At 37.3% G+C, this 25,316-nt stretch overlaps 1 protein-coding gene across 6 annotated transcripts; it reads right to left on the reverse strand.

Annotated features, from left to right (window-relative positions):
- Positions 1 to 238: 238 nt before the first annotated feature.
- Positions 239 to 23,589, reverse strand: AP4E1 (adaptor related protein complex 4 subunit epsilon 1). Of its 6 annotated transcripts, none has more exons than XM_040570015.1 (22): positions 22,997 to 23,014; positions 22,034 to 22,157; positions 21,001 to 21,254; positions 20,561 to 20,593; positions 19,763 to 19,839; positions 18,327 to 18,448; positions 17,622 to 17,781; positions 16,934 to 17,100; positions 16,243 to 16,316; positions 13,461 to 13,583; positions 13,266 to 13,375; positions 12,834 to 12,973; positions 11,605 to 11,717; positions 11,348 to 11,466; positions 9,960 to 10,262; positions 9,122 to 9,236; positions 7,881 to 8,016; positions 6,506 to 6,761; positions 5,168 to 5,743; positions 3,583 to 3,767; positions 2,698 to 2,855; positions 239 to 2,255 (listed from the first exon to the last, which is right to left on the reverse strand). In XM_040570015.1, exons 6-22 carry the CDS (start codon positions 18,413 to 18,415, stop codon positions 2,095 to 2,097), a joined length of 2,985 nt encoding a protein of 994 aa, XP_040425949.1. In that variant the 5' UTR covers positions 18,416 to 18,448; positions 19,763 to 19,839; positions 20,561 to 20,593; positions 21,001 to 21,254; positions 22,034 to 22,157; positions 22,997 to 23,014; the 3' UTR covers positions 239 to 2,094. The 6 variants fall into 6 exon arrangements, with proteins under 6 accessions (XP_040425949.1, XP_040425948.1, XP_040425945.1 ...); XM_040570014.1 differs by having other exon boundaries at positions 20,966 to 21,254; XM_040570011.1 differs by lacking the exons at positions 20,561 to 20,593; positions 21,001 to 21,254 and adding an exon at positions 23,395 to 23,589 and having other exon boundaries at positions 19,763 to 19,836; positions 22,997 to 23,067.
- Positions 23,590 to 25,316: the final 1,727 nt, after the last annotated feature.

Genomic DNA, 25,316 nt, shown 5'->3' on the forward strand with positions numbered 1-25,316 from the left:
TATAACTGTAAGGCAAAGTATGCAGAAAAAGGCATAGAAGGACAGATTGCAAGCGTTGAAACCTTAGCCAGGAACTTCAAAAAATGTTTAATGACTATCAAGCTTTTTTGTGTGTGTGTGGTTTTTGTTTGTTTTATTAAACTGAATTTTATTAAACTACAAGAAATGTAAAGATGGTAATAGATTAAGAAAATTATGTGCTGGGCACTCTAGAAATAAAGACTAGCACAGGTACAAATCCTGCAAAACCCTTTATGTGATGTAAGCACAACATTTAGAACTGAATATTTACAGCTTAATGTACAGTATTCATACAGTGAAAAAGGTCATAGGATTTACATGAGTTACAGAAGGTTGTTTTTTTTCACTTTTTAAACAGTAGGACATTGAACAACTCCGTGCTGAAATGGTTTAAATGCATAAGGCCAGAAACAGATGCTTCCATTACAGTTCATATAATTACAAAAGTCTAATTGCATAACACAGGTCTGATTTACCAGCAGAGAAACAGTTTGCTGGAAGTTATTCCACTATAAATCAGTTTTCATTTATATAAACTGTCTCAAAGTAACAAGTAAACATTAAAGTATGCAGAACATTAAGTATATTTACAGGTTCAGTGCACTTCAGATTTCTCAACAAGGAGGTACTGAAACAGCAATAAAAAGTAGCTTTGATTATAATACTACAAGTGGCTTGACTTAAACAAAAAAGAAACCATCAGCGCACATTAACATTCTTATGGTGATTTCATGAACGTTTACCAAAACACTAGCAAACAATACTTTATTTTCCTTTACCACCAGTGCTTATTGGGTGAGAATCAATAAAACTGAAAGATAACAAAAGAATTTCCTTGTTAGCATTCAATTTCATGTTAGTATACATGAAGGAGACAATTCTATTGTAGAATCCATTTACACCACGTCTGTACTGTCTGTACAATCTTTCATGTTTTAAAATAAAAACATAAGCAATTATAAATCTTTTAAAGTACTAAAGATCTCATTTAACGTCTAAATAAAGATTGCTGGATTTTCAAGACTGAAATTATTTCAGGAAGAAAAGGAGACAATCCAAACATTTATCATGATTGCTGGACTGATTTAGATCTCGTATGCCTTACTGCAGCTAGTAGACACACACACACACCACATCTGTCATTCTCAGTCATACTCAAGCTATTAATAATTAGAAAATAAAAATGAGAGTTCCCTCCACATAAATTTTCATGGATGGAGATACAAGCCAGATTAAATACACATGATTAAGACTGACAGGCAGTGAACATACCCACAAGCCAACTACCCCACCTCACTGCTCTCAGACTTGATCTACACAATACATCTCTGGACATACTCAAGATTCAGTGACTGCTGCAGAGCCCTGGAGAAACAGAGTGTGACTGAAACATGACGCAGGAAGAACTGCAGACAGGAAGTCACCTGAAGAGCCTCAGATCATACCCGAGGTGCTTCCATACAATTTCACATGCCTGCCTCCTACCAAGACCCTACTTAGATGTCAACACTTAAATGGGAAGCAAAGGTCATGAGGTGTTACTCAAATCTTATTTTTAAAGCATGATTTTGTTGCTATGTAAGTTACTTGTGTCTTGTTAGGTGTCTTGTTGCCAGCAATGTTTAAAAACAATTTTAGACAAGTTCTCAAAACAATCAGGTGATCCTGGTAAGTGTTCAAGTCTGAGAACATAATAGATTTATTTTCTTTAAAGTTATATTTAAGTAGTTGGTATGAGAAATTAGAGTTGACATCTACAAAAGCTGCGTAATGAAAATAATTATTTTCAGTCATTTACAGTAAAATTAAGAAATGTACATTACACTCAAACAGGTAACAATACTTTAATGGATTACTCCTTAGTCACTGTACAGTCCTGAGCATGTTTTTGCAGGCATATGTTAGGCCATCATTCTTCCCCCACAAGTCCATATGACATATGCCATTTGGAAGAAAGTTTAATACTTCTGAAAAGCAGTATCTTAACTTAGCTTTGGTAATTATCAGTGCAACTATAGAAAGCTTTCATTTGCTTTTCACAAACCAATTAAGTTAAGGCAGGCACTGTTGTTATTAGGATTCTTCCATCACCTTTTGACACTGATAGAGCAGACCATCTGGAAGAGCTGAACAAGGCGATCTGAACCACAAAGCCAGCATCCCTGAGTATGTACGACAGTGCAGCAGACAGGGCACGGATGGAAGCAGCTGGCATGCCAATATTCCCTCATTACCTTAAAACAACAGAGGTCACAGAAAAAAATGAAGGAACAATTAGATATAGCTATAGTATAATTCACAAAAACTATTTTTCTCGCAAACTTCTGTTCTCTTCTACTCTCATCCCCGTTCTTCATCACCAAAAATGTATGCCTCCTGCATGTAATTCCAGATTCATTTGTCGAATTGTTTCATTCCCACATTTTTGTCCTATCCAAAACTCTTCAGTGGAATAGTTTGCTCCCTTGTAAAATCTGTTGTTTGCTGTACACTTGTACCTTGCTATCAACCTTGACAAAGGTCTGAGTAAGGCCAATGAAGTCCTTAGGAGAGCATCCCTGCATTTACCATACACTCAGATGTTCACTGCCTTGAACTCTAAGGTACCTGCTTCCATATATTCATTTTCCTAGGAAAAATGGTTGTAAGCAACCTTACAGGTGTATTTTCACTCACCTATAATATCTACTATGTGGAGTTTCAGCTTCTGTTGCAGCATACTCAGAGCTGCTGAGAGGGAATCTTGAGAAGGCAACATTTTTATATTCTGTTTCACATCATTGGAAAGGGACAACCACAGCTTCCCGAAGTCTTCTGTAGTCATTTCCATTGGCCTAAAGTTCAGCACAAATCATAGTAAAATAAAAAATTCTTCAGAATAAATTTGGTCTCCTAAAAATAAATTCCATATCCAAAAGCAACTGAACAGAGCAAGCAACAAACAAATGCAGATTAGTTTAAGGAAACCGCTGCTCTTCCCAGCTTATTGTTAAAAAGTTTCTATTTTTTTTTTAATTTAGAAATATAGAATAATCTATTCCTTGCTTTAGATAAGTAAAAGACCAAAGTGAATGACCTTGAGATACCTGCCCAATGAAAAAGTTCATCTAGCAAATAGCCTACTGAAAATAAGACTTCTCCCCCCCATGCAAGAGTTGTCTACTTTCTCACGTAATGTATGGGACTCTGCAACTGAAATAGGTGATTTGAGTAGACACATTTATATTTTGTGGTATTTTAAAACAGCATGCCCTTCTTACCTTCCTGTTCATTTAGTTCTCAAAACCACATTCCATGTTTCAAGACTATTCCAAACTGCAGCTACAGTCAGCATTCTTTCTGGGTTTGTACTTCTTCCTGGACCACCACCACCCCCCTTTTTCTTTCTTTAAAGTATGAAAATAACAAATTACTATTATTATTAGCAGTAATTTCTGTTGGATTAAAATTAGCTGCTCAAGATGAAGCCTTGTATTTTCATAGTCAATACCCAAACCATCCTGCACTTGTCTAATACTTATTTGAATAGACACATTTTTTTAAAAACTGCAGCTTATTTACCTGATGAAATCCAACAATGATAAAGTTACTGAAAATTCAAGGCAAGATTCCATCTCTGACTGGTAACTAATGGAGCCAGGAAGAATTCCCTGTGTACAGATTTTGTCCATCCAAACACATTTCTGGCAATGTTCCACACTCTGAGCTTCAATTACAGAGAACTGGTGGGCAGGACTCTCCAAAATCTGCATTTTCAAAAGGAACATAGAATATTTCAGTACTGCTTGTCAAGTTGTGGAAAGGGCTAAGGTACAGCTATAAAACTGTGTAAGTGCTTTTTATTTCAATTGATTTTTCTTGGACTACGGTGGCCAGCAAACAGAGCTACCATTCCTCAGTTCTCATCAAGGATAATCATTAGCATCTACAAAAGCATTATGAGAATAAAAACTGAGGAAATTGATCTCTTCTTGCTATTTGCCCCCCCCCCTTTTTTTTTTTTTTTCTGAGTGATTGCTCTGAGGGGCAGAACCTGAATTCTGCAGTTCAGTCCCAAACTAAACTAATATAGAAGAGCAAGAAGCATTGCAACATACCCAAAGCAGCTTCAATTATGTAACAAAAGCAGAATGTTGAGAAATCATCCCCAATAACAAGGATAACTTCAAGGCTGCTCAACAGTCCTTGGCCTCTCCAAACAAACTAGCAACACAGACCACAACCACAGATACGTAGGATATTAAACAAATTACTAGGAAAAAAAACAAACACTAGATGTTCGTTTCCTATCAGTGCTATGGCAGACTTGATGTAAGCTAGAAATCAGAAGGAAAAAGGCTTCCTAACTGAGGAACTGCTAATTGGTTAACTCGATTATAAACCGAACATTTGACTTAATTCATGTCCTGTTATCACTTGCTGAGTGTCTACAAAAGGTTTTATAATTCTGTCCTTCTTCCAGTAAAATTCATGGAGTCATGCCAATATATGTTTCTTAAACAGCTATTAAAAAGTTTCGTTTAAGGCAATCACATGCTTTTACCAGCTGTATTTAAATCCCAGATGTAGCTGATCTCAAAAATAAACTGACTCCTCTCCAACATCAACCACATGCGTAAGAACAAGAATAAAATATAACCGAGGTCTTTGAAAAGAAAACCAAAACTTCACAATTTTATGATGCAGTTTCTTCCTTCACGTCTGCCTACCAGATAAATACAAATAATGACCACACGAGCCCAATAGCCACAGCAATAGTTAGTGATTTTTCTGGCAACTCAGGTCATACCATTCTGAGTGTTCCTGGTTAGACTTGCATTCAGTTTCAAACTGAAGGAAGAAGCTGAATTCAGAACTGAAGAATCATACACATTTGTTATAGAGAAGCAAACAGTAGGAAATGAAATCAAAGTGAATAAGAAAACCGAGATGCTAAATCAAACGACATTTTAAGTTTAGTACTGAGACTTCTTTCATTACCCTTTAGGAGGTAAGTAATAGCCATAACACAGGTTTTAAGGCCACGTTTAGGGAAAAAGGCACATCTATTATATTAAACTAAATATGACATGAAAATATGACTGAAATGCAAACAAAAGCAAAAAATTCCACGTAAATTTGAAATAATGGAAACTAAGTTTCTTACCTGAAAGTGTTCTGCTTTTTCAAACACTAAGTTCACAGCATTAAGCGCAGAACCCTTTTTATTTGAAGCAAACACAGCGAGCAACAAAGAGTCATCTTTCCACACCTTACATAAATACAGAGCTAAGGCATCACTCTGACAAAGTTCCACTACTTCGGAGTGAGGGAGCTCTTCTAGTTCTTTTGGTAAGGAAGGGACCGACAATGTTTTGTTGGCACTTTCACACAAAGCACTTGGAGAAGGCTGAAAAATTTCAATATTAGTATCAGCAAACAAAGACAATGGTGACAGCCTACTATCTGAAAGTCTGTCATCCAGCCCAGGCTTTTTAAGAGACTGAGGTGTTTCAAATGCTAAGTTATCTTCCACGGTATCTGAAGAACAGAGGGAAGGTTTTCTTAATCTTGTGTGTTTATTTCCCTCACAGTCTTCCTTGTTAACAGGCACTGTATCAAGTAAGGGACCAAAAGTTGAAGCATCACTGTTTTGGATGTCTGATGCCTCCTCACTGTTTTGGGTTTCATTTATCTTTGATTTTCTTTTGAACTTCTGAGTAGCCACGTCCATTTTCCCCATCTGAAAAAGAAAAAAAATGGAGATGGAGGGAGCTTCCAGCAATACGTTGTGTAACTTAACAATGAAACAGAAGCAGCAAAGGCAAATAATGACCAACATATCAGTTCAGATGACAAATACAAACAGATTGCAAACATGTTAATGGATCTAGTAACAGGCTTTTGTTAAATTTCTTAAGGGGTGTTGGATTAGCCTATAATGCAAGAATGATGCTAGGTTCTCCACAACAAATTGACGGTTCTTATTAAAAGCAGCTATAGGTAAACATTTTCTGGTTAAAACAATAAATAAATGCCAAAACGTGAGTGAAATAATTTGGTATTGCTAGTCTTATAAAGATTACTTAATGGTGAATTCTTCAATCTTTCACATTATTATCATACATAAATAAATAAGGCGTTGAAATAGGATGCCAATCTAGCTTTACAGCCAAATGACTGCCAGCAGCTCTGCACAACTGGGGTCAAAGAACAGTTGTTAGTGAAAATTGAAAACAAAACCTGAAGGTAAACAGAAGGAAGTTCTAGTCACTGAATGAAATCTACTTCAGAGGTTGTTTGGTCAAGTAGTATCCAACCAGTTTCATGTTCATAACAAGTTATCAGATTACAAAGGTCATTTCATATAGTTTTTCAATGACATGGATCATTCACCTAGCTTTCCAAAATGCTGATTTGATCTCTATTTGCATAAAAGTATTTTTAATTGTAAATAATGTTAAATACAAACTTCAGGCTGGTAAGTCACAGAAGAATCACTTACCAGACTGACACCAGCATTTGATCCCAGCCCAACAAACAATGTCGATGCTAACTGCTGCTTTTCTTTTTCTTCCTCAGAAAGGCTGGAAACTTGATCAGACTGAGATGCAGGAGGATCAATCACCCGTCCTGCTAGTAAGTTGCCACAAGAAGCAGCCTGTGGCTCGTCTGGTTTCCCAGCTTTGCTTTCTTTCTTTGGAAGATAGCCTTCTTTGCCCCACAACTTCCTTATTCCCTCAAGTTTCAGAGTATTTGTCCTAAAAAAAAAAAAAAGCAAACGAAACAGGACTGTGTGAACATCATTTTCATAAAAGCATGCCAGCACTCTGCTCTAAACACCATCTGCAGGCTTGATACTATGATATACACAGGGAGTAGTGGAACACAAATGCTTTTCTATCTGCATAAAGTTCTATGTTAGTAATGTCATTCATCACTTAAAGCATCCTGCAAATGCAAATACAAACTACGTAATAAAGTAAGCACAGATACCTTCAGACAGTAGTAGACTGCATTTGTCAACTCAGAGTTTCAGATTACTTTTATAACATGCTCAAATAATATTTTCGGAGTGAATACAAGCAACACATTATCTGTATTTCTCTCCAGGAGAAAAACTGTGGGAATCTCTAAGTATATCTTTAAATAGTTCCACTGCTGATTCTTTAAAAACAACGTAAGTTAATGTTAATATAAGAGGCTGAAAGTTATGAGACTTAGAAAGTATTTCTTGTAAGATGTGTTCAAGTTCTTGTACAACCTAAACTCCAATAGAGGTAAATTCAGACACAGGCTAAGTGCTGCAACTCTTTCACCTAAAAGCCTCACTCTTTTTTTTTTACACGAGCTGATTGAAAAACTCAAGAAAGGTTCCACAGTTTTCTGTATGCCCATCTACCACGGTATAAATGATGTAACTATTTTTTATGGAACTACAAAGATAGAATTTATTTGTACTGTTCTAAAACTTAAGAGTATCTTACACGGCAAATCTTAGCCTTATTTTGATCTAAGAAGGTTTCCTTAAAAGGCACATTACTTTAAGCCCATAAAAAGCAAACGTGGCCTATAAAAAACTGAAAGAATCCAGAAAAAACACTTAATTTAATCATCAGTTAATCCTGTCTCAATTTTACTGCATTATCATTTAAGCTGTTGCTCATGAAGAACATGAAAAAACAGTTTAACTGTGTTAGCCTATTTTCTAGTTATTTCAGTGAAGATGCTATCCTACATTTCTTCTTACATGATAGAAGTTTCCAAGTTAAATTGTATTCTTTAGTTCCATTTAATGAAGCAAAGAGGCAGCAAAGGCATATGATAATGACAAGGACATAAGTTTAAATGTACTTCATTTAAAATGAAAAGTAACTCACTCTTTATGCCCAGTCTCAGCACTGTTACCCGACGCATCAGACCCAAAAGATAAACCAGTGGGGGACTGTCTACCAGTGATGCCAGATGAGGACACACTTGAAGCAAATGATAATCCATAAGGTTCAAAATTCAGAGCTGCAAGACAGACAATATTTTAGAGTTATAGTAAGGCACAAAAAGGTAAGAAAAATTATTTTTTTTTTCTGAAAATTGATATGCTGTACATGTCTCAAGCTTCCCAGTCAGGATCCTATCCTCATTAAGAACAGATGTGTCCACTCTGAAGTAACTTCCATTTAGACACAAAAGGATGTATCTAAAAACACGCATTGATTTGGTAGCACTTAATTTTAAATTTTACCATTTTAATTACTACAATTATACAGAACAAGCGACTTTATGGAGTATCACTAAAACAACTGCCAATCCTTTCTATTTGTAGAGTGAAACACTGCACCAGATCTAAATAAATAAGCTTTTCTACTTGTTCATGCACCTACGTAACACATCTTTGAGTCCACAGCAGCATGTCCATATATCACCATCTGTTTTGCAAACATTCTTGACACCTTGGGTGATAACTTGCTTTCAATAAGACTGGAAAATCAGGATGCAAGACCACCCATCTTACCCATGCTTTACCAATCAAAATGTAGTCTGAATACCTTCTAAAAATTGTTTTGGACTATAACAATGACTGTTTATGTTAAGTTATGTAAGAAGCAGAGCACAGACTCTTTACTACAGCCCTGAAACTACTAATGGGTGCACAGTCCCTTTCTCTCATCTCCACTCGGCCCTACACTTTCTTCTTCCCAAATAAAGAAACAAGGCAGAACTGCTGCGCATCTGGGATGAGAGAGGTCTGCTGACAAAGGAGGAGACAATACTAAGTACTAAGGAAGTGTCCCGTTCCATAAAAAAGCAAGAAGTAATGGATATGAGGGGCTTTGTGATAATCAGCAGCCGTATTCAGATTCAAACGCTACCAACCTGTAAAAATTGGTTACCTATAAAGAACATCAAAATAAACTTAGCAAAGTCACCTTCCAGAATATTTATGAGCATTCTTCCTAACCTCTATCTTACCTCCAAGATTTCTAAACCAGTGGAAGATGCTAATCAACACTTGTGATTACTGAGAAAAAACAGCAATCCAATCTAATTCTTACAATGCTTTCACTGTAAAAAGTAAGAACATTGAAAACACTGGACTGTAAAATGGAAGTTCTGCAGTCACCTTTTTCCTGAGAAAGCTTCTCCTCTTGTCTCTGGTGATGAGGCTTATATGGCGCTGCACCATGGCTAAGTCCCTCAACCACAAACCCATCCAGAAAAGATAAGGAAGCATCTACCTACGCAGAATTAAGAAAAATGAGAAAGCGATGAATATATTTCCTATACACAAGCCTGACGTTACCAGAAGAAAACTGTCTTATCAGCAAGATTAGGATCTTCTGTCTTACTTCCCATAACTACTAGTAAAGCTGCTGTATTCCTCAGGCCTATGAAAATGTTTTATGTACAGAAATTATTAAGCAACTCTGTTGAAAAAGATTTGTAACTTAAATTAGCTCTTCCAATATTGACTTTTTGTCTAAAAAAGAAAAAAGCACAGAGGGGAGTTTTATCAAAATGGCTGACCCACCATTATATGAAAATATTGAAGTCAAAAAAAAAAAAAGAGACCTACTCTAAAACACCAGCAATATCAATACTATTTTCCATCATTCCAGTGCAAATATTACTAGTTTCTAAATGGGAAGCAAAGCCTTTTAATCAGAAAGCTGTACCATATCACTAAAACAGGTCTACCTATAAAAAAAATCAATGTATGCAGTTGTAATTTTGTTAAAGCTACTTCAGCTTACTGAATACCATGTTCTGTACTGAATGACAGAGCCAAAGATTCATCACATCTGAAAAAGTATATTTCTCAAAACCCACTTTAAGGGGACTAAACACTGACACTAGTCAGAACTGTCAAATAATTCATTTTGAAAACACCTTCTGCCAAATACTTAACCCCCTAGAACTACAAATTAGTTCAGGAACAACACACACTGCAGCTATCTTACCGCCACATCATTGCAACTAGCATCAAACGGAAGCAAGTTTTTCATCAATACTTTGTCTTCACACAGATGCTTCAATTCAAAGGCATGTTGTCTCATGCAAGTATCTAGAGAGCTGCTGAATTCTTTGATTAGTTTGTCAATTGTTTTAGAGCAGGAGGTGCGTGATGCTATCTTGGTGACTGCAGCCATAATCCATGCTTTAGTGTCAGAGGTAACAAAAGTCTTCTTCAGCAAGCTGTGTAGCCTTGTCAAAATAATTTCTGGATCAACATCTGTAGCAAGGCTGGAATATTCTCCCAAAACCTATGCACAATGAACAGAGAAAATACACGCTTAAGACACAGCAGTGCATTCAGTTTTTAAGTTAGTATGTAGGAACAAATAGTAACACAAAATCCACCTCACATTCGAAAAAGTATCACAAATACTGAAATAACTAGTATCTCAGAACTTCCTATTCAAATAAAATGAAAGCAAGAGATCCCGTGTAAGGGGATACCTCTCTACCAGATTTGGACTCCTAGCATTTATTTATTTTTTAACATCTTTTTCACTTTAAAGCTGCCTACATTAAGTACCTGACACATAACAGTACAGCAGTCAGTACCACCATGCTGGCTCCAACTGCTCCAATCTGCTACTGGTTTAATCACTGGTATAGGAAGGTCGTAACTGCTTTCAGTAGCATCAGAAAAGCAATCTGAACATCCAACTGCATATCACGAAGGCATTCCAGTCCTACTGCGGAAAAACAGCTCTATCAAGCCTACACAATTGACTAAACTGTCTCCAAACTGCTTGAATGACACAAGGTCTTAAACATGTTCTAAATGATTTCTCTATCATGGCAAATGCTTGAGACGATCTTTGTGTTTATCTCTGTAGTTTCGAACTCTGAGTTTCTTGAAGATCAAATAACTGTTCAAAAAGAAAGCTAAACAGTGATTAGGCCCTTACAAAAAATGGTTTGTTCATACTGCAGCCTCTTCCTTGGACGGTAGCTGAATATTAAACAAGTGCCAAAGAATACTATCACAGGACTCAGACAGTTAACTACAAGGCTAAAACTGCTTTTCATAACCACATCTGGCCTAACTCTGATAAAGACAGAAAGGCTCTCAGCATGCAGGCAGATTAGGATGGCTGCTAAGCCATTCCAATAGTAAACTGCCTTGAAAGGGAGCACATCAGCTTTTTGATAAACTAGGACAAGCTAAATAGTTCTCATGGACCAGAAGAGGTCATTATATTTCAGTGTATTATCTCGACTTCAAGTAAAAATACAATAAGCATTACTAAAACAGTTAAAAACATTTATTAAAAACATCACCACCTTTGTCAGTTTGTTCACATCTGTGTACTCAATTTTCACCATGCGTCTACCTTACCCAAATCATTACTTGTAGGAATTTCTGTGGATAGAATGTATTTTCCTCTTCAAGTAATGTTAAATAAGACCGTACTGCATACGTCCGTAGCTGTTCATCTTCTTTTCTATCATCAAATCCTAGAGAGGAAAACAATGCATATTTTGCTTGAAATGCAAATGCCACCTGCATCAACTACTATGTCAAAGTGTATTTTAAGAGAGCAAGCCAGACAATTAAGTAACAGATATAATTCTTCAGAGCACTCGGTGAGTTACCTTCAGCCAAAAGCCTCAGAAAGTTGTTTGGGATGTCAGGATGCAAAGCATCACCTCCAACTGAAAACACTGCATTCATTGTTTGGATGAACCACCCATTGTCAGGGGCATACCTGTCCAGATGTTAAGGAATGAAGTGCTGAGGCATAACTTTTTTTTTCCTTTTTAGTTTGCTAATAAATACATCTTAAGTTGTGAATGAATAAATAAACAACAGAGTGAAAAAGAATGGTTTAAGCAGACTTCACACAGTAGGGAGACATTCACACAAGGACTTAGTTCTGAAAACCTGCTCTATTTTATTTCAAGCTCACATTTGTCCCATGCTAGCTTTCTAGAACCTTTTTTTTTTTTTTTTTTTTTGAGTTTATCAAGTATTATTTGATCAATGACAGATGGGCTCTTCTTTTCAGCAGCATTTTGCTGTTGTTTTGCTGAAGAAAAATAAACATTTAGAAGTACTCCATAGAAAGCAATGTTGCTTTTTATATATTTAAAATTTGAACAGCCTTTGCTAACTCCGGAGGTTAAGAAACATTATTTTTGCCTAACCTCAAACAAATCCTGAAAATGCACACCACTGAATGGAAATTTTCAACAGTACAGAAAAATGAGTACAGCTTGTTTGTTTGCTGGCTGTTTTGTTTTTGTACTACTGTCTGTGCCATACAAATGGAACGGTAAGGTACTTCCCCACTATAAACAGCTTAATACTCAAATATCAGACAAGAATACACACAGAGAATCAAGCAATGGCAAGTCTCACAGCAATACCCACCATATACCGAATGCCTAACCATCACTTATCTTTCATGCACAGTTGATCAATCTTTATTTCCATGAAAATGTTATCTTCAAATCTATAAACCAATGAAGAGTTATCTAGCAGGGAGATCATTCTCGCAATTACAGAACAGCACTCAATATAGCAATGAGGCATGTCTCTATACAGTAGCACAGGACTTCCAAGTTTTAAATTACAAATACAACGTTTAAATACTAAACCCCAAAGCCAAAATGAAGAATTTTGAGTGCTATTACTCCCAGAGAAATACAACACTCCAGTCATTTTTATACAAATTTTCTTTTGCTTATCTTTTTGCATTTGAAAGAGTGGAAACCGCAGATATAACAACTTGATTAAAAAGATCACGAAAGATGCTTTGAAAGGTACAAATGTAATGATTGGCTGAGCTCCGACTCAAGGCTTCTAAAAAATAAAAGGATATTTCTCAGCAAGTTCTGCTACTTTGCCAGCTAAGGTGATGATAGCATATTCTTCCTTGCTTTCTCTTAAGTAGTCAAGCATCTTCTGAACTATGACAGTAACATTCTGTCCATTTGTAATTCTATAAAGAATCTCTAAAGTCTGAAAGAGAAAGCAAAAGATAGATTTCATTGATTCTGATTACTCAAAACAGTAATCAGGCAAAACAAAAACACCTTAGCACAATGCCAAATTGAGCAACCGTCTTTACTTGGCAAGTTTTAAATGAAGCATGCTTCTTACCTGCACAGTTTGTCTCAAGTACTGATAGAGCGAGCAGTTATAAACAATATCAATGTGACACAATATGCTTCTTACACTGTTCGTTTTAGAAAACTTACCACCCATCTTATACAGTAACTTCATTGGTTGTTTTTTGAAAAAATTCACTGACCTCCTTTTTAATAATAGGATCTGGGTGGTCCAGACATTCAATTATTGTCATCTGGTGCTGAAGTGCCAGATTAGGATCCTGCTGAATAACACAGGTCAGAGCCTTTAAACCTAGAATATAAGGAATTGAAAATTATATACAAGAATATGCACCATTATGGCAAAACTGAAAACTTGTTAATGAAATCATCCTTACCTAAGTATTTCAAATTAATTTTGGGTGACAAAACAAATTTTCCCATACACTTGGCAGCCTTTTCGAGTAGTTCAGATTTGGGGTGAATTGTATAAATTGTTTGGACACATTCAAACAAGATGGCTAGGGAAAAAGAAGCAAATAATATGTATTAAATAATTCTATTATGTAAAACTTAACAAGCAAACAAACATACACGCTAGTATGATAAAATTACAAGACTGAATGCAGTCCACTTAATATTTTAAAGCAGTCTTGTACCTTACTCAAGTGTCTACTTCCAAAGAGCTGAGTAACCCATAATTTCAGCTTTTAAGCAGATACTTTGTACACAAATACATTTCTTTTTTGCAAACAAATGATATTCTCACTGTACATACTCTGTTCAACTTAGAAATACACAGCTAACACTATAGTACAGATTTAATTACATATCCTAACAGCAGACATATTCCTTTTCTCATAATCCACTAACATAAAAGAGCAAATCATGGTTATTCTGGTTTAGGTGGCTGAAATATTGCCACACACATGCAGTGAAGCAAGAAGAGTTTGGCACACAATTTGTCATTACTCAAAAAAAAAGAATGAACTGAGAACAAAGTAGAATATAAAATGGCATGGGGACCAGTTCAGGTGTATGTTGAATCAAAATTTTTTGCATAAAAGCAACACGCACCTCAACTTTTACTGGGTGTCTGAAGCCCACAGAAGAGATTAAATTCTTACAGAATCAAAAAAGAAAACAAAACTAATACAACATTTTAGTTACAGTGTACAAAAGCATTTGAATAATTTAATTGATTACATATTTCCATCACTTTGCATTTGGATCTGCTTTAGCTCATTGACTGTAACAAGGAACTGCAGTGCTGAACTAAACTGCAGAGTACCTGCTTATGTAATAACAGGATGAAAGACCATCTCCTTTTATATATATATATTTTAATATATTTTAAAATATTTTAATTTAATACCTAAATATTACTATAATGATTGTTATATCTATTAATATTTCTTCAATCTTGTATTATAATATAATGAAATTAATTAATATTGTTAAATTAATATTATTTGTGCTATGTATATGTATACACACATATACATATGCACAGACACTGATTAATTTGATTAGTCTTTGCCACTCCATGTACAACTTTGTCTTTAAAAGTTCTTCCAACCTTGAAGTCTCCTATAGTAGCTCAAGTGAGCAGACTGTGACAGTCTTTAGATTACGGATTTGAGGCAAAATATTTTTCAATAATTCATGATTTCTTAGTTACAGCAGTAAACCTAAATCATCACAAGAAGAGAAATGCTGTTCCTGAGTTTAAAAACTTTGCATAGCTGAGAAAAAGGTAGAAGTGAACTGAACGATGCACAAAAAAAATAATTAATCCAAGCTAACTGCCTACAACAAGCAAGAAACATACAACTAAGGACTTTGTGTAAAAAAGAATAATCAGTTATAATCTTCTTTGATCTGGTATCACTGAGTAATGTTTTATAAAGCGTTGATTGCACATGAACAAGAGTTAAATATCTAAATTCTGTCACTGAATAAATCATGATAAACTGCTCACTTTGGCACCTTAAGCACTTAGCACAAGTCTACAGTTTAACTTACTAACTCCAAGTGCAAACTGTCTGTATATAAGGAAACATTCTTCCCAGTATCTCGTATGTTCTTGTCTCATAGAAGCAATAAACTGAATATACAGAACATATGACAGGTACTTTCTCACATATTATTTACTACAAGACAATACTTTCCTCCCTACCCTCCTTTTTGGTGGAGCTTACATAATGTTCAGAAAATAGGTACAAAGCAGGCATTACACTAGATCTAGAGCTCTGGTCCACATTCCCCTTTTAAAGTCAGTTATAAAACATCTCAATTTCCTCTCCATCCCATCAGCACAGGTACTTTGGCATCACCTATGGAGCTTTACTTTAACAATAAAATAACGGGATGGAGCTTTTTTGGTCCTAATATACTGTGAAGCAGCTCTCAGGTGTAGGGCTCTAGAACATCGGATCTGGGTGCTTAGATGCACTAAGGTCTTGCAGAAGGGAAGGCAAAGAAAAATCCAAATAAATTACTCTGCTTCTTATTAGAAAACCTTAACAATGCAATTATTCCTTTTGATTTTGTTCTAGCAAAAAATACAGCTTTCCCTACAGAAAGGATAACGAAATGAACATAGTTTTAAAAAATTCTAAACTGAGATGTGTGCCAAAAACATCTTTTCACAGGCACTGCTATCACTGAATAAAAACAACACTTCCAGAATTAACTGTTGCTAGAGAAAAAGCCATACACAGCTGTAAAGAGCTGATGCTGTCACTTGCACACATACTGCCTTTCTTAGAGCAGAGAAAATATCAATGGTTGAAGATCTAAGCATTTCTAATAAACAGGACTGTGTCACTAGGATTTTTCTTTCACTATTTATTTCAACTTGGACAATGTTGAGAGCTTTCATGAAGAAGCTAATTTCCTGTAGTTAAGGGCAAGGGCAACGCAAACATAAGATAAAGGCTTTTCAATCAAGATGAATTCCCTCTAAATAAGTATGTTTTACTTCAGTAATAAGAAACTTTGCTGTTCAGAAATATATCACTTGTTCTACAATTTACTAGTCAAACACCTAAGAATACATTTGTTGTACATTAAGAACAATTAGATTTTTCAGAAGCGCTGCATATGTATTTAGCGCAATCAAGTACTCATTTTCAACCTTTCCAAATACTGGTAATTATATAAAAGACCCTCACCCACCATATGTAATATTATGATTTATTTCTGCTCTTCTTAAAGATTCATCCAGAACATCATACATCAATTCGCTTGTCCTGTTTAACAAGAAATATTTAAAATTCTTATTTGCAGCATGTGGTCTTAATTTCCAAACAGCCCAAACACCAATATTAAAATCTGCAATGCAAATTATTTGTATCCACAGATTCAGTTTAAGATGTTAGAACTCTATAAGCTATCTCTAAATGACATACAACGTTTGCAGCTTTCAAAAGAAACATTTACCATATAACAAGAAAAACGCTTCCGTTTTACCATATCACAAGAAAAACAAAAGTGTTTGGGTAAAAAAAAAAAAAAAAACACACAGGAAAAAAGACCACAGATAACTAGGCAATCCCGAAATTATACCATTTTTTAAATTATCTTTACTGTGGAACTTTACCCAGTTGTCTCATAACCTAGTAACATAATTTTCAGAAAATATATTTCAATAATATTCCTTAATTAATTGCATAGCCAATCCAGAAGCTGAGAAACTAATTTCTCTATTTAAAAAGTATCTTCTCAGTGGTTAATAATGAATTAATGCATAAAAAGTACAACTCTGAAATCCTTTTACAAAAAGACAGAAAGGTTGTCTATGAGATAGTGTTCGTAACTATATTCTTTGTGCATTCAGAGTATTAATTACAGAGAAAGACCTGGTTACCTTGGATCATCTTTTCCTAACAGCCCTAATATTCTTAAAAGCTGAATTTGTAACCATGGCGCTGGCACACTGTGATAGTTGAAGTCAATAGGAAGCTTGCCTCCCACTACCTGCTTCAGGATCATTACAAAACTCTCTGTCAAGTCCTTATATCCAGATGAGTTTTCCTACATAAGAAAGAAATACAATTCAAATACTTTAATATAGCAACTCAAAGTACAATATATAAATTGAATACAATCAAAGTGGCCAATATTTTATTTCTTTAAATCAAACTTCTACTCTCATCCCTGAACATCTACAAGCTCCTCATTTTAAAGCATTTGTTTCTTGCACTTTTGCAAAAAAAAAAAAAAAAGTGAATTTAACTTCAAGGCAATGGAAAAAAAAATTACAGTCAAATTTCAGTGAATCCTTTAACATACTGCGGAAGTTAATCTTGGTCTCTAGCTAAGGATGCAAATGACACTGAGCATTTGGATTATGCAAGAAGTCAAGCTGTCAAACTAGACTGAGAGCTAGTGTGAACAAATACAACATATCCATGATCACGTAAGTTAACTTGTCTAACAAGTATATTTTTGTAGTAAGATTTTGCTAAAAAGCTTCTGTACAGTTTAGTGTGCTTCAAATAAAGAAACATATGAATAGCTGCTGGGTTCAGATGTGCTTCTAATTCTTTGCCTACCTTAATCATTTCAAGATAAATATGCAAAGAAGCAGCCATGACTCCAACATCCCTGTCACATAAGGCTTTCCGGAACTTATCATGAATATGCTGGACTTGGTTAGGAGCAATGAGATAGAATTTATATAAAGCTTGAACAGCCTTTCTTCGGATAATTTCCCTGAAGAGAAATGAGATTTACACAAAACAAAATCAAGATGTTGTGTCCTTTAAGTACTTTACTTAGCAAAACAACTTGCACTTCTTATTTCTACAGTAAACTTACTCATAGTATGTTATCCGCTAGGTATGAGATTTTATAAATAATCAAATTAAGGTTATGCATATCTGCAAATATACTTTAACCAATAAGGTTATAGAAAGAACTTTATAAAAAGAACAAGCAAGCAATGACAGGATCCCAGTCTGATTCTCCACTTACTCTACAAACACCTACATATATTTGTTAAAAGGACTCCAGCAGATAAGGTAAATTACATTTACCTATCAAAAGTGGTTATTAAAAAAAATAATACCTGTTCAGTGCTCAGTCAAGGGTGCAAATAAATGAGACAAGAATAAAAGAGAAACTAAGAGGAACAATTTCTGAAAGTAATGACAAGAAAGATCAAATCAGAGAAAAAACATCAGTTTACTAAAACCACCTACAAGCTTAAGCCATTCAACCTTACAAGGCCACTTGCAGTTGTGTAAATGAATACGTACTTCGAATGTTGGAGCTTGTCTTCTATTAAGGGAAGAACAGCTGGAATCATCTCCCGTGGAAAGATCTGGCTGACAACAGTTAATGCCATGCACACCTCTACAAGATTAGTGCTCTGTAAGTCCTATTACAAACATTGAAATAAGACAGTCATTCTTCATTTAGACTTCAATTTTGTACAGACATAGCCCAAACTTTTTGCAAGAAGGCTGGATCCAGCTCACCTACAGCAAGCATCCTGCTGCCAGCCATGATATCGTCTACTTGAAGTGTTATCTCTCACTGAGCTAACCAGGCTCTTTCCTACTTTTATACAGTAACAAGCAACTTCTCACACTCACATTATAGAACTACATTCTTACTCTAAATTTATGTGAGATCAACAGAGAGCTACAATCAGCATTTGCTTACTGAAAGAGTTTGATGATCATAAAACTAAACTGAGTCCCCAGTTGGAGAAGTACATGAGTCACTTTACACTGAAGTTAACAGTATTCTCCTCTCTAGTGCCTTCGATCTAGCCCAAACAATTTATAAAGAAAAGATGAGCAAGCTCAGTCATAGTACCAATTACATATTTTTACACTAAATTAAGACATTATCTATGCCCTAAAAAGAGAATGCAAATTACACATGACATTCTACAAATGAGGAAGAATTTAAAAATTCCCTATCTGTCCCAAATACAATTAAAAATAGTAGATGCAGCTCATTGTAACCTTACATCAAAGGAAGCAAGGATGGATTCATGAAATAGGATTAGAATTATTTTTCAAAACAAATTAAACATGTTTAAGATTTCCAGCTCACATCAGTATTTACTCCAGCCATTTGCCACGGTGAGGTTTTAGTGCTCGTTTTGGTTTAGCTCTTTGAGGACTCTTATTTCTCACTTCTTTCCATACCCCTACCAGTTTCAAAACGGATTTTTAAAGATTATAAAAAGTTTCCATCACAACAGCAAAACAAGTACCATTTTCAGTCTATAAGTTTCCGTGACTTCTACCTACTATAACATCAAAGTAATCGCTACATATAAGGGATGTAAGTTACAATTGTTCCATGTACTAACACAGAAGATGACACCCATGAAATATTACTAGGTAATGGATTTTCAGTGTCACTCCAAAGCATATTTTCAGTTTCTCTCTACCAAAATTATCAAAATAACGCAAAGAAGCCAACGGATACTTTATGTCAACTAAAAGCAATTCATTCCAATATGTATGCATGGCTCCTTCTGGAGTTTAAAACTATAAGCAAAGTTTGATGGTATTTCTCCTGGGTAAAATTTAAGAAAATATGGATTCAATAAAAGGAATGCCGAGATTAAACAAAAAAGAGATATAACTAGTGAGTAGACAGCTGAGATGCGTGGCTTAAAATGGAAGAATTGGTCCGAGATTAGTTAACCTCCAAACCTTCAAAAGCACTGTACCTTCACAACTGTGTTGACAAGTAGAAGCAGCAGTTCATGATTTTCATGGAGAAATAAAGAAACAGCCAAATAACCTATAAAAGAAAGCAGCCTCCATTACTACTTACAATCGATAAGCAAATTCAAGATAGAAAACCTAAGCATGTCTGTAATACAAGAGTTAACTCAAAAAAAAAAGTAGTTAAAAAGCCACTGATGGATGGCAGTAGCTCTTGTTTTAAGTATCAAGACTTCCTTTTCTTTCCAAGCAAACCTACTGTATTTAAGTTGCAGTAAAGCTCAATAAATAATGGCTAAGAAACCACTTGCTGTGAGAAGTAAGATACTGTTAGGAGCTAGAGAGCAGTAAAGAACATCATGAGAAATCACTTTCTGCATAGTGAATGTCTCCTCTGCTGACAAAAGTATATTCCTAATCAAATGCACTTCCTTATATTTGTTTCTCTTTCTTCAAAAGATAAAGTTCAAATATAATTCTGCACTCCAAGTTGAACATAACATTATTTCACCACCCTATGCCAAAGCCTCCCTGGTTATTTATTAACAAAGAAGAAACAATTCCAAAAGCCCAGAAGAGAAGCCTACCAGAAACCTTTTTCTTCAGAGAAAGAAAATCCTCTTCCTTTCAAACTAAGGGAGTTAAAGCAGGGACTGGGAGAGTGTGTCACCACTCAGACATATACTGTAATTATTTGTATTAGGCGTGGATCTTAGTCAGGAAAGGCTTGGCTCTTTTAAGACGTAGAGATCAAAATGAACAACTTAAATTTTAGCGTCTGGACTATCAAACACTTGAACCTTGTGGAACTACACTTCATCAGTTTAGCAAACCTGTAAAAATGTAGTTCACTTTCATTCATCGAGGCTAATACTGGGTAAGAGAATAACTTAATATCTTAATTGAATCAACTGACAACGGTTCCTTAAAGACCTTGGTATATGGCACCAAGAACAGACAAGGTCAACCTTATGTATCACACATAGCCGCAAAGCAAAATAAACAAACAAACCACATACACTCTTGATAACATCCTTTTGTCAGATCAAAGCTTAAGGGCTCTTCGTGTCTGGGGAACTTTAAGTTCCTTCATTTAAAAAAAAAAGTTGCTTCACCAAAACCTACTTAAAAGGAACCCTAGCATGGAAAGGTCTCAAACTGATTAAACTGATTAATAACAAGACACACTGGTTCTTGACACTTACAGAGGTCATATAAAGTTTTCTTCAAAACAGCTTACCACCTGCCCTCCCAGGTTTGGTGAAGATTGAAAATCTTAGTCACTACCAGAGCATCTGTGCACTGGCTTTCATTATTCGGGGAAAAAACAACTTTAAATCATCACTTGTAACGCATTTTCTCAGAAACTCCAATACTTGAGTGGATGATCCAGATGAAATTCAAACAAAGGATATCAAACAAGCATATCCCGCAAGACACTGCCTTCCTTCTGTGTATGCAGACATAGTATTGCTTGGAGTTAAACCATTTTCTCTGCAAACAAGAAGAAACGTCTTCACTAGGCAGTTGAACCAGCAACTGCAAGAAATTCTCCAGACGAGACAGGCTCACAGCTACTTCAAACAAAATGTAGTCGAAAATGTTTTATAGCCACGCGGGCAGGCAAGGAAATCAGCTCCATGAAAATTCAAAGAAATCTGAAATAGCCTTTCATACTTCCTCAAGAACTTCTACACCTATGCTCTAAGGATCTCGCCATTTGACTCATTTCTTACAACTGTTTCTAAACTAAAGCATATTACAATCACCAAAACAGATAAAAATATTTCATTTATTGCTGTTAGCAAAGTGGCCTTAAGCTCATTACAAAAATTCTAAAGAAATATCTGCAAGTTAAATGCTGGGAAACCAGTACTGTGCTTGCGGTAATTGTCTGACATCAACAGTTTGTTCTAACTTTGTACTCTAATGCTCAAAACAAAGTCTCATCCTGACAGAAACTCGTATTCAGCTTGGATTTAGTTTTTAGCTGTGTTTCTTGGAAATTGTTACTTGTTTATTAGTGCTGCATTTCAAAACACTGAAAGAACAACCAACAACCAATGACTTAAAATATTTTCCCTTACCTTCCGTTCTAAAAGTTCACAAACTAGGGATTTAGTTATTTTCAGAAAAAGGAAAGACTACAAAATGAAACCATGAAAGTAGAAGAACACTTTGAATAAGCTGTATTTTTACATGAGTTATAAGTTCTACGAAACTTTAAGAACACTGTTTGAAAATACCACAGGGCTACAACCACATACACGTACCAACTCTTTTCTCCAAAAGATTTCCTTGCTGTGCAAGCTTGATTGCATGGATATATCCAAAGGAAGATTCATATCCCAGCATTTCACAATAGATGAGTCTCACCATACATTCTTTCATCAGTCGCTGAAATACCAAAAATAAATTATTGAAGGTTTCCAGTCAGCCTTGTTTCACGTTCTTCTTCACTGCTCTAATGGAGTGGAGGAGTTTGATGGCAATATATGCAGGTTCATAGATGTTTCCTATATATACATACACAAAACCAGGGTGTTTCTAATTTTTTTGTTGTTGTTATGAACATTCTTTTGTGAATCAATAATGATTTTTGACCACAACAGCAGAACTCTCCATATAGGTCCCTCAAAGTTGTTATCTAATTTTGATTACCATGCATATAATCAACACCAAATTATAACTTAAAAAATATTATGAAGTTATCTGAAGTGTTAGATATCACACTGTTAATGCAATCTTTAACCAGTCACTACACTGGCCTAGGATGGGTTACCACTATATATGAGGTAAGACTTTTATTTTTCCCTTCAAACCTGCACTAATTAACCCAAACCAGACATATACATCAAATTCTAGAACTCAGACATGAGCAACAGCACATATGACAAAGCAGAGCTTCTTACATTGCAGAAGCTACTTATAAGAACAATGTCAGACTGCAGAGAACATTGATAGAAATACTTCATCACACGACTTTTTTCCTACATTATTTGAGAGCACAATATGACCGGACTCTGAATGTGATATTGTCCCAATTTGTTAATAAAGAACAGAATGACAGTACCCTCACTATTTTAACCAGGCTCCAAATACATTGACATCTGTACTTTTTAATGGTGATGATTATGTGTCTATGCTGTAGATAATGTGTTCACTAGGCAAAAAGAGAGGGGTGCACTGTTTCCTTCACTTTGTGTCTGCTGCTCCTGCAGACTAACAGGACTTACAAGTGTAGTGGTGGGGGCAGAAACCATTGCTTTCAAACTGGCTATCTCCTGCTGGATTAGCTTTCTTCTTCCTAGAAAAAGAAATTAATCCTACTTTAAACCTTGCATAATTTTGGAGGCGAGACGTGAAGTAAATAATGGTTATTCGTTTACGAGGATCTCACAGACTGCTCAGCACCAGCGCACCCTCACCACCGAGGGCAGAGCCATGCTCCCTGCTGCAGGCACGGAGCACCGCTGCTGACACCCACCCATGTTCCACGTCCCGCCCCGCAGCCCCCCACGATGTGGGGGCACATCCACCGCCGGGCTCGGAGCCCACCCAGCCGCAGCCCCGGGGACCCGGAGCCTCTGTGGGGCGAGAGGGAAGGAGGAGGGAGGAAGGCCCCGGCGCGTACATGCTTGGAGGTGAGCGCCGTGATGCTCCTGATGAGGCTGCCGAGCCGCGAGGTGGCCGGCAGGCGGCCGGGGCCGGCGGCGGGGTGCTGCGGGCCCAGCAGGGCGGGCAGCGCGCTCAGCGTGCGCTCCACCACGTCGCTCATGGCGCCGCCCGCCGCGCCGCCCGGAAGTCAGGGGCCCGGCCCGCGACGAGGCCGCGCCCACCTCGGCGCCCGCTTCCGGGGCCGCCCCGCGGCGGGACACGGCACTGGGCCGCCAGGGGGCGCTGCGCCGTGAGACGGGGTGGGAGGGGCTCGGTGGGCGGGGCTAGATTCTGGGCGGGGTGGCGGTGGGCGGGGCTCGCGGCCCCGGGGCCGTGAAGGGAGGCCCCGCCCCTTTTCCGTGGAAGGGGCTCGCCGTAACGAAATTCACCCTCGTTTTTGAAAAAACTTCTTTGAAAAACTTCTCGTTTTTGTCTCAGCCCAAAAGAGCTTTGGTGGGGGCGGTGGTTGGGTGGATTTTTCTTCTAGCAGTGGTGGGGGAGAAGCTGAGGTGGTCAAATTGCAAAGAAAAAATCTCTGGAGAAAAAAAAAATGGAGAAAAAAGATTCTCCGTCCCCAAGACACGGCTGGTAAAGAAACCGTGAAGGTAGTGGGAGCCAGGGGCTGGCTTCCAGTCAGAAAAACAGCCGAACAGGGGCAGGCTAAGGGCAGAAGCTTTAAAAGTGTTAAATTTGGCATTTCCAGGACGCCGAGTTAGAAGATTTATACTGGTAGTTTTTAAAGGTTTTCTTTGTTTTAAGAAATGCATTGGCTAAGAATATCTCAACTAAGAGTCACTCATGCAAAGACAGAATACTATCTCACAGAAGCTGAAAAACCTTCTAAGCCTTGAGGACCAAACCTGTAAGCGCAGCAAGTTGGGAGAATCACAGAATCGTCTAGGTTGGAAGAGACCTCCAAGATCACCTAGTCCAACCTCTGACCCAACACTAACAAGTCCTTCACTAAACCATATCACTAAGCTCTACATCTAAACGTCTTTTAAAGACCTCCAGGGATGGTGACTCAACCACTTCCCTGGGCAGCCCATTCCAATGCCTAACAACCCTTTCAGTAAAGAAGTTCTTCCTAATGTCCAACCTAAACCTCCCCTGGCACAACTTTAGCCCATTCCCCCTCGTCCTGTCACCAGGCACGTGGGAGAATAGACCAACCCCCACCTCGCCACAGCCTCTTTTAAGGTACCTGTAGAGTGCGATAAGGTCACCCCTGAGCCTCCTCTTCTCCAGGCTGAACAATCCCAGCTCCCTCAGCCGCTCCTCGTAAGACTTGTTCTCCAGACCCCTCACCAGCTTCGTTGCCCTTCTCTGGACATGCTCGATTTGGGCCATTGCCTTCTACCCCGGCCATACCATTGTTCCCCCTGGCACACCTCTAACAAGTCTTATTTCAGCCCCATCCCCCTTCTTACCTAGTTTAAAGCCCTCTCAATGAGCCCTGCCAGCTCCTGGGCTAGGATCCGTTTTCCCCTTAGAGATAGGTGGGACCCGTCTGCAGCCATCAGGCCGGGTGCCGAGTAAAGTGCCCCATGGTCAAATAAAACAAAATTTCTGTGTTGGCACCAGCCTCTGAGCCATGTGTTTATCAGGTAGGCTTTCCGTGTCCTCTCTGTACCCCTCTCTGCCACTGTAGGGATGGACGAAAACACCACCTGTACTCCCGCTCCATCCACTAACCATTCCAGTCCCCTAAAGTCCTGTTTGATAGCCTGCAGGCTTCTCTCTTCAATATTATCACTGCCAGCTTGGACTATCAAAAGAGGATAGTAATCAGAGGGGCGAACCAGCTTGGGAAGCTTTCTGGCAACATCCCTGACCCTGGCCCCAGGGAGGCAGCAGACTTCCCTACGGGTAGGGTCAGGCCGACAAATCGGGCCCTCT

This window comes from Cygnus olor, chromosome 11, assembly GCF_009769625.2.
Source record: "Cygnus olor isolate bCygOlo1 chromosome 11, bCygOlo1.pri.v2, whole genome shotgun sequence".
Lineage (NCBI taxonomy): Eukaryota > Metazoa > Chordata > Aves > Anseriformes > Anatidae > Cygnus > Cygnus olor.

Coding starts and splice junctions, on each gene's coding strand:
- AP4E1 (XM_040570011.1), bottom strand. CDS start 23,023: ATGGTTTCTGCCCCCACCACTACACTT. Junction 18,449..19,762: donor TTGTCAACACAGTTGTGAAG/GTACAGTGCTTT, acceptor TGTTTGTAATAG/GACTTACAGAGCACTAATCT. Junction 17,782..18,326: donor GACAAGCTCCAACATTCGAA/GTACGTATTCAT, acceptor ATTTCTCTTCAG/GGAAATTATCCGAAGAAAGG.